General features: G+C 44.9%; 1 protein-coding gene and 1 long non-coding RNA gene across 7 annotated transcripts in view; one reads left to right on the forward strand and one right to left on the reverse strand.

Moving 5' to 3' along the window:
- Positions 1-9,542, forward strand: part of LOC112451133 — a 22,086-nt gene that overhangs the window by 2,070 nt on the left and 10,474 nt on the right. For both annotated transcript variants that reach the window (XR_003039889.2, XR_003039890.2), the window contains exon 2: positions 685-794. This is a non-coding gene — a long non-coding RNA (uncharacterized LOC112451133). The remainder of the gene's footprint in view (positions 1-684; positions 795-9,542) is intronic.
- The window catches only part of si:ch211-246m6.5 (von Willebrand factor D and EGF domain-containing protein), a 24,781-nt gene continuing 15,717 nt past the window's right edge, over positions 479-9,542 (reverse strand). For 4 of the 5 annotated variants that reach the window (XM_037973794.1, XM_037973795.1, XM_017431777.3 and 1 more), the window contains exons 21-33: positions 8,643-8,813; positions 7,457-7,797; positions 6,920-7,379; positions 6,560-6,655; positions 6,393-6,488; positions 6,119-6,214; positions 4,958-5,053; positions 4,781-4,876; positions 4,599-4,694; positions 3,497-3,592; positions 2,606-2,701; positions 2,425-2,522; positions 479-762 (exon numbers count right to left, since the gene is read on the reverse strand). In XM_037973794.1, the coding sequence (XP_037829722.1) occupies positions 742-762; positions 2,425-2,522; positions 2,606-2,701; positions 3,497-3,592; positions 4,599-4,694; positions 4,781-4,876; positions 4,958-5,053; positions 6,119-6,214; positions 6,393-6,488; positions 6,560-6,655; positions 6,920-7,379; positions 7,457-7,797; positions 8,643-8,813 (1,859 nt within the window). In that variant the 3' untranslated portion in view covers positions 479-741. Of the gene's footprint in view, positions 763-2,424; positions 2,523-2,605; positions 2,702-3,496; positions 3,593-4,598; positions 4,695-4,780; positions 4,877-4,957; positions 5,054-6,118; positions 6,215-6,392; positions 6,489-6,559; positions 6,656-6,919; positions 7,380-7,456; positions 7,798-8,642; positions 8,814-9,542 lie in introns of those variants that run through there. The other variant, XM_037973796.1, reaches the window with a different exon arrangement.

Raw genomic sequence — 9,542 nt, forward strand, 5'->3', positions numbered from 1 at the left:
GAGGACAAATAACACCTTTTCTGTTCAAATTGCCAACCCGCCACAGTGGTGTGTGTTGATCAAATTCACCCGCCACTTCAAATATTTACCCGCATTTGGCTGGTGGCGGGTGCTAATTTCCACCCCTGGTCCTAAGGCAGTCAGTTTTACAGATATTAAGCTAAAATTTGAAGTGGTAGTAGCTTAGAATGCTCCTAAATACATAATCTGAGTGTGACATCTTCCTTAACAGGATTTTCAAAATGTCTATAACTCCTTAGAAGTGGCTTTTAGTTAAAAACGCTGTCATTCAAATCCATTTTTCCCATAAATAATAAAACTCAAGTCGATGTTAGCGTCTTTATTTTGGAGTAGAACCTTTTTAAAAGGAATATTTCTGGTTTTATTATATAAAGTCGTGTTCTGGCCTTTCCTAACTTCAGCAGCAGTTCTCTCTGATATCAGCTTTAGTTTTAGGAAAAAAACAGAGATGAGACTCTTCCTCTGAAGGATCTTTATTTTGTTACAAAACAACCAATAAACAGGGATTTAATAAGCAACAACAGCACAAACACAGATTAGGATATATACAGCAAGAAGTATGTAACATTTTGAAACAACCAAATAAATAAATATTCATATAGAAGTCAGAACTTTCTGTGAAGAACCCAAACGCGGCGTATTTACAGGCTGTTCTGTCTGCAGGTTTCAGACTTTTCGATGAAACGAGGATCCTCTCCGGGTGACGGAGATCTGCAGACGTCAGCCTCGTGTGATGAGGAGCTGAAAACAAACAAACAACAAACAAACGGCAGGTAAACGATCCAACCCAGAACTAAACACAGGGAAAAAACAGGAAACTGATGTGACGGCGTTATCAGTGTCCCTGGTAGGAATGATTTATTTGATTTAAGTTTCGGGGTTTCCCCCAGAAAAGAGGCTAAGCCCAGTGGTAGGTGGTGTTCATCGGCCGATCGCCGGCCGACCATGATTTAGTACAAAAAATGATTAAAGTTGAAAATATGGCTATTTATTGTTTAATATTGTAAGATATTTGTGCCAAATATTTACACAACTACAGTTTTACAAAAAGGCACTTTTGAAATACTTTTTTAAACAAAAATACAATTAAAATAAATACTAATTGATTGCACCTAATTTAAATCCTAATTTAAGTCACATTTACAAATAAAATAAAACATAAATGAAAAAGTGCAAACAAAGCACCAACACACGTCTCACTTCCAGGCCAATGAATAACAACAGAGAACTCTGAAAAACAGAGAGATACTGTCCTGTACTGTGCATATCTAATGGTATAATAATATATATATAATAATAGCATCTTTTTACTGTTAAACATAGATAATATTTTCACTAAGCACAAAACATGCTTACCGTATTCAGTCTTGTAAAGCCACCCACTGAATTTCAGCTCAACTAACCATTTTTGATTAAACCCGCTCGTTCCATGTTTATTGCTGTGGCTCTGATAACCTGCTAATAACAGGTAGCTGAAGGTGTCTCGGCCTCAGGGCTCATTAGAGTCACGCGGGGCTCTGTGAACAGCGCACGGACCTGAGGACGCGGTGGAGGTGTTTATACTTGGCGCTTACGTGGGTGCATCCAAAAAGACGGGGGGCAGTACGCTACTTAACCAGTGGAAATATGGTAAAAAGAGAGCAGATGGTTGAATGGTCCACACAAGGTTATAAAAGGTGCACGACATGACAGCGCCTGGGACCTTCACACAGGGGCGGGGACAGCAGGATTGTGTCACTGTTGGCGCGCACACCCTCGTGCGGTGAGGTAGATAAAGGTAGTGGTTTTGGGGGAGCGGGTGAAAAAATAAAAAATGAGGCTTATAAAATGCTGGGGGAACCCTGAGTTTGGTTTGATTTGTGGGATGTTGTGATTTTAGAATCATCATGTAAGTCTTTGTCTGTGTTTGGTCATTTTTCTGTTTTTATCTTTGGAGCTTTTTTTCTGTTTGTTCTGGGTATTTATGTTTATGTGAGTTTGTGGTAATTTAGTGTTTTGTAAATGTTCATGTGTCTGAGTGAGGAAAACGATCTGCCTCTTTATGGTTGTTTTTGAATCATTTATAGTTTTTTTCTGAACTCTGAATCAGTTTTGATCAAATTCAGGGTTAATTTGTAGTTCAGTCTTCATGAGGTTTTGTTCTGACAGTTAATAATTTCTGCTTTAATTTTGTGTTATTTAATGATTGGTTTGGTTAGAGATCCTTTTACAATCTTAATTGTTTCTTACATAGTTTTGTGGTATTTGTTGCAGAAATCTGTTTCAGATTATTTCTGTTTTGTTGCCTTTTCTGTCGGCTGATGTTGACGTCGTGATACCTGGTTTTTCTGACCAGGAGGAACATTTTCAAACCAAACTATTATTATTATTTTTATTTGATGCTGTTCGTTCAGAGCTTCTTACCCTTCTGGAGCACAGAGATCCTGAGTATCCGCTCCTGCAGGCGCAGACGTTCGGACGAACGCAGCGACTTCCGAACAAACATTTCTGCTCGCAGCGAGCTGAGGGGAGAAAACTCAGAGTCAGACCAGCTGCATGTCGGTGTCTGCCGTTCTTCAGCGGGTTTTAGAGGCGGATGACTCACGGGTCTGGCACAGCGCGCCCTGCCACCCCGGTGCGCAGCGGCAGGAGTTTGGACCGACGCACTCTCCTCCGTTCAGACACGTCTGCAGGCAGCTGGCTGAGGGGTGACAGAACGCATTAAAGCCCCGAATCCACGCACAGAGCTTCATCTTTCATGCATTCACAAGTGGAATCAGGGCGAACGTTCATGGAGTCATCAAAAGGCATCTGCTAACACTTTAGCATCTGTCTGTAAGCAAAATATTCCAGGAACTACTGAACAGTGGGTCCCAAAGTTGGGAAAACACTACAAACACCACGTAGGGGTCTTCAGAAAATCTCAAGATATAAACTTAACTTCACAAGCTTATCAAATCAAAATGGCTGCCACAGCCAGCAACACAAAACTCACTCAGTTTTATGAATAATTTGAGCTAAAATCTGATGAAGTAGTAGCTGAGAGTCATCCATAACTCATCCTCTGAGAGCTAAATCATCACATAAAATCTGTTCTTAAAACTGGAGAAACAGAGTCAACCTGAATCAAGATGGCCGTCACAGCTAATCAGCCTTAGCAGATAGAAAAATGGCTACCAGTCAGTGAGTTTTACAGACAGGTTACAGACTTTGAGCTCCAACAGATCATCTGTCACAGGTTCGACTGAATCGTCTTTAACTTCATCATCTGTCTGAAACTCTGGCGGGTGATAGGCATTCCGTTAAAGAATGCCAGGCCTTTAATTGGATCGTTTTATTAATGAAAACTTTAAGCCTTTAACAGCGTTTAATTATCAGTTATTTTAACATTTTCTGACTTTGTCTAAAAGGAGACAAACGTTAAGGAGGGCTCAGTTTGGTCATCGTCACGCAGACAGATTATTTCTGTAATTATTATTTATTTCGTGTCACTTACGTTCGTCACATCTTGAGCCTCGCCAGCCGGAAGGACAGTCGCACACATCTGGACCGACACACCTGCCTCCGTTCATACACACAGGCTCACACACACCTGAGGAGTGGGAAGAAGGAAGGGGTCAGTGTGACATTTCTCCTCAACGGTCACCACAAATAAACGAAGGTTCTGTAATAACATTTTATTTTAAGCAGATTAAAGGCTGAGCATTATTTAAAGGAATGCATATCACCCGCCACCTTCACCCCCAGAGTTTTAGACTGACATGTTGAGAAATTAAACTTTGGAAATAACGTTGTAATTCTGGGATAGATCTCAGGATTTAGTGTGAAGGACTCTCAGCTACTACCACACCAGATTCTCGCTCATTATCTGTAAAACTGACTTTAGTCATTTTTGTGTTTGCTAATGTCAGTTGATCATCCTAAAGCTCCGTCATCCTCCGTAAGAAGTCAGGAAGTCGGTTCACGGTCACGTGGCGGCGAGCTGTTCGTTTCCTCTCACACCTTTCATCGTCTACGGGACGCTCGAAAGGGACTCCCAGGAAGCTCCTCCCTCCTCCTGCGGCGTTAAGTCAGGTTTCCTCCCGCCGGCTTCTCAGCTACAGATGTGTTTATTAAACTGACTGAGACAGAACACGCTGAATGATGGTGCAGAACGAAGGGAGCGTGTTCCGGCGCCGCCCGGCCCAAGGTGCACTTCCTCCCGGCCACGAAGAGCCGCCTGTGTCTCTGTGGTCTTTTTAAGCTCACAGGTTTCTAAGTTTTGCTGGAACAGTCGTAAAGATGGCTGAATCTTCTAAGAGCCTCCAGCTGCTTCTCAGCGGAGCAGTTGAAGCAAAATGGCTCCATTAAAGCTCATAACCACGCCCACAACAACTTCTGACCAATGACACGACACTTGGAGCAAATCCCTGGGAGAAAATGTTCATCTTGTGTTGAGAAGCGGTGAACGTGACTGAGAGCTGACCTGGTGACTTCTCCTGGAGGATGGAAAGGCCTTTAACGAGGCTGACACTGAAAGTTAGCGACTGGTAGATTAACTAAAAGACACAAACGAGAGCAAAAACATTATCGCCCCTGCTTCGCCGTTAAAGACTGACTTTTCTCGCAGCGTCTTCCTGTGTATCCCTGCAGGCAGGAGCAGACGTTGTTCCTCATGCACAAGCCGCCATTTTTACAGGGCGGACTGCAGACGGCTGCAACAGGAAGATAGTTAAAGGGTTAAACTACAGACTGCTGGGAGATAATCAGAGGTTCTGTCCTTTTCAGTCTTTAAATTTACCGTTTTGACACCGCGCTCCGTAGAAGCCGTGAGGACACACGCAGGTGTTGGGCCGAACGCACAGACCTCCGTTCAGACAGACAGGCGAGCAGAGAGCTGCCGAAGAGACGGATCCAAGGAGTCATTAACTCACAGACACCAGGGTTTTCCCTTCAGAGCGCCGGTCACATGACTCACCAGCCTCACAGGACGGTCCGGTCCAGCCGGGCGGACACAAACAGCGATCCGGGGACACACACTGACCTCCGTTGTGGCAGTGCCGGCTGCAGACCACTGTGAGCAACAGAAACAGCTGTTTATCTCGTTTATCCCGTATGGAGCCGGTCAGGATGGTTTAAAACGGCTTTCTGTCTACTTCTGTCTGGAGTGCAGAGCTAAAACACTCAGATATCACCAGTTAGTGACAGTCGGTCCTTTACTGGACTTAAACTACAACAAGAACTCAACAACAAAAACAAAAACCAAAAATTATCAAACATTTTTATCCCCCGCTGGAAGAAACAGTGTGAGTTTGTCTGTTAGCAAAATGTCTCATGAACCAGTGGACAAATCTTACTAAAACTTTAAAAGTCATCATTAGACGTACGTCTACAATCTTTGGGCGTCAACTCGATTCAAAATGGCCACCACAGCTAATCCACAGAAATAGCTCTAACTCAGTCAAATGAACAAATGTTGAGCTGAAAACTGCAGGGAGATCCTGGACTGTTCACCACTGTTGACTTCAGTATTTGACAGATCCAAACAGGACTTTTTAGAAGTTTCAACAGAATCCGTCCAGCGGTTCATCAGATATTTTGCTAACAGGCAAATGAACAAACAGATTCTGGTAAAAATATAATATCGCCTGATTTTTGAGTTTCGGTTGCAGGCAATAAAAAGATGTCTGACTTGTGAAAATCTTGTACGCCCATCTGGACCTTCCAGGATGTTAAATTTTGTTTTCATATATTTATTGACTCTTGCTGACCCTTTAGGGCAGGGGTCTCCAATCCTGGTCCTCAGAGCCACCATCCTGCAGGTTTTCCTTTTTTCTCTGCTCCAACACACCTGATTCATGGTTAAATCACCTCTTCATGTTCTGCAGAAACCTGTTAATCACCCATTGATTCCAATCAGGTGTGTTGGAGCAGAGAAACAAGGAGAACATGCAGGATGGTGGCCCTTGAGGACCAGGATTGGAGTCCCCTGCTTCAGGGGCTTTGAAGACATCAAGAACCAAACAGAATTTGTCCCAAAGCTGCCCCCCCCCCTCCCCCCGTCCCTCAGCCTTTAATGTTCAGAGTAACAAACGTAGAAACGCTACAGGAAGAAGTTCCTGAAGACTTCCGGACTCACTCGTCTCACATCGAGGTCCAACAAACCCATAAGGACAGGAGCAGGTCTGCAGTCCCACGCAGCTGCCTCCATTTTCACAGGGTAACCTGCACAGAGCTGCACAAGGACGTCCCTCAAACCGTAAACCATTTGTCTTAAAGGAACTTCATTTGGTTTCCAGATCGTGAAGCTACAGAAGAGTTGTTTTAACTCCTAACTGATCAATTCAGATCAAAACCTTTCATATATTTAACTGTGTATTTACTGAAAATAAAAAAAATAAAAGAATATTCACCTTCCTGACACGCCTCTCCGTGGAAACCTCTGGGACACTCACACACATGTGGAGCGACGCAGACACCCCCGTTCACACACTCCGGATCACAAGTTGCTGACAAAATACCAAAAAGCAATCACCAAAAACACATTAGGATACAGACTGAGATGCTGTTTGCCTCCTACCTGTCTGACAGGTGAGTCCAGAGTAGCCTGGTTTGCAGCGGCATGTGTCGGGTGAGGCGCACTCCATGTTTCTGCCACACGTGTGCCTGCAGACAGCTTTAAAACCAACAGGTGGCGCCACTCAGATGTCAAACTGTGTCCAGCATCCTGGCAGATAAATTTAACATCTCTGTCTGCCTGCTTACAAACAGACAACTGAACCACTTCCTGTAAGTGAAGTGAAAGTGTTTACACTGCCCCCTGGTGGCTGATTGGAGTATCGCCCCGTCTAATGTGCAGCTAAATGATTTTTAAATAACTGAAACACTGAGCGTTTTTAAGGTAAGGTGTTTGGTGAGCAGAGCTGTGTCTCAGTCTTACCCCGGCAGGTTCGTCCATCTCCGGTGTACCCCACGGGACACCTCCCACAGTGGAAACCCCCGTCCACAGTGGGCTCACATTGGACACCAGGAAAACATGGCCGGTCGGAACAAGCTGCCACATGTCTGTCAGCTGCGGTGCCACTGCTGACCCGGTGAAGACCGGAGGAAGGTTTTTGATGTGGGGAGCTGTAGACAGTCTTTCCTGGAGGCGTTAAGGTTGGTGCTGGCTCCAGTGGAGACATGTCCTCCGACTCCGGCTCGACCTCATCTCCATCTGCGGAGAACTCTGATTCAGGCAGAGTGTAGGACAGAGCGGTGAGGGCGGCCGTAAGAGGGACGGCAGGTCTCGGAGGAGTCCAGGGTTTTACTTTAGTTGGTGCTAAGTGGTTGAGCTGCGGTTGGACTCTGTCGGACTGAGCGGAGGCAGTCACCTTAAGGGTCGTAGCTCCGTCAGACTTCTGGAGGATGCAGAGAAGAAAGAGGAGACTTTAACATTCAGAACTGCTGCTTGTCATTAGTGAAGGGATGGACTCACCTTGGGAAGCAGTTCTCTGAAGTGAGCCGTTCTTGATCTGGTGTTCGGTCTGGAGTCTGCACCTTCAGAGGTGGTGTGGGAGTTGAGGACATGGAGGGCGCTGACCGTTGTCCTGGGAAGGTTTCTAGAAGCAGAAGTGACCGCCTCCCTCCTGCCCGTCCCCCCTCCTCTGTCCGATACAGGGTCTTGATGCAGCGGGCTGTTTTGTCTGGTAACGGACGAGGACTGGCGTTTGATGCCTTGCCTGGGCGGGAAGCTGGGCAGGTGGAGGTGGGAGACTTTGGTTTTGCTCGAGGATCGGCTGGATTTAGCAAACATCTGCTGAGGGAGGAGGTTTGATGCTGAGGAAAGACAGGAGGTCAAATAAGCACCTCTGTGCTTTTTAATTTTTCTAACCCTCTTTTGTTGGGGTAATGACTTGAATTAAAACTTAAAACACACACTGTTAGGAACTCCTCGACCGGTGTATCTGCAGCCGGTTGGTCATGGAGACCGTCTGTCTTTGTGCTGCGATGCAGGCTTACACTTACTGATCCAGCTGTTTCTGTGACTACCTCCCTTTGTGGCTCAGAGGCGTAACAGCAGTGGGGTGACTTTAACTCGGTTCTTCTTTAAACCAAATCTTCCTGTACGTTGGAAGTATTTGATCCTGAGCAGAAACTCTCAGGACTGACTCCAGTGAAACTGTAGCTGCGTGTTTTTGGGTTTCAGTCAAACAACGCATCAAAGAGTCTGAAGGATTGCGCCACAACAGACAGTGTTTCCAGAATAAAACATGACCCAATAAATCCTGCCACAAGAAGAATAAAAAGTTGCCCATTCATGTCATATTTGAGGCATCTGCATAAACACTCTGACTGCTTTATGACTTTCCAGACAAACGGGATCAGCAATAAAGGGACTAAAGCTGGAATCGAGTCGTCTCCTCTGAGTTTCCTGCTCCTCTCGTGAGAAATAACATGAAGCGATCTTCATGCTGAAACGTTGTGGGCGAGTGGTTGTTACTTAGAACCACTCGCACTGATTTATAACAGTCTGTTTGATCAAGAAAAAGCCAGCACAAACAAATCAGCCTGTAACGCATACAGGGATTCATAAAACCGCATTCATCGTTAATCTTTATTGGAAAAACAGCCTAAAAATGTTTTCAAAGGATAAGATTTAGGGCAGGAAAATGACCCCCTACCTTCCTTGGAGGTCTTTGTGCAGACGCGCCCGTTGCCGTAGAGTCCAGGTGGACAGCGGCCGCAGACGTAGCCGACATGCGGCGGCCTGCGGTTGATGCACTGCACCCCGGGGAAGCAGGGTCTGCTGGCGCATGACGCCGACACGTTGATGGGCAAAAACTGAGCCGATCCTGGAGGAAACGGACAAACTGGACTCATCATCCAGATGGGAGGAAGTTCTCAGCCGCAACGCGTCTCGTAGAGGAAATTTAGACCTATATATTCTTCTTCTTCTTGTTTGTCAGTGTTTAAAAAGTAGTAAAGTCTTATTTATCGTAAAGCTTCCTTATGTTGAGTCACAGTGAAGTTGGGCTTCATTATTAGATATTTATAGTTGGGAGAATAAGGATCTTCAACCTTTTTTTGGTTTTACACTTCTGTGCGACTAGTTTTTACCTTTTCTAGGATTTATTTACCAGGATCTGAATGTTAGGATGCTTCTTTTGTTGCTGTTTCTATAAATTACTCGTTCACTTCGTCCATTAGGCTCTTTAAAAACAACATGAACACATGTTCGTTCTTTGGTTTCAGCTGAATAATACAGTGTGTTATGCAGACCCTCCAGGATTTCGCGATGTTGCAATCGAAACTATTAACGCAAAATCAAGCAAAACCCGCGAAATCGCAACTCTTTGCAACTTTGCCCAAAACACTGCAACTTTAACCCAATATTTATTGTTTCTAAAGTGATTCACCACCGTTTCTGCGGTCTAGTCTCTTCTTTGTGGGTTTGTGTAGAGTGGAATACAAAATAACCCCAAATAACTCAGGAAGAAGACACATGACGTCACTTCCTGTTAACATCAGAATGCCGGGAGCGTGCAGGAGCAGCGACCGAAGCCAAAATGTGCGCTAATGCT

Source organism: Kryptolebias marmoratus, linkage group LG23 (genome assembly GCF_001649575.2).
Source record: "Kryptolebias marmoratus isolate JLee-2015 linkage group LG23, ASM164957v2, whole genome shotgun sequence".
Lineage (NCBI taxonomy): Eukaryota > Metazoa > Chordata > Actinopteri > Cyprinodontiformes > Rivulidae > Kryptolebias > Kryptolebias marmoratus.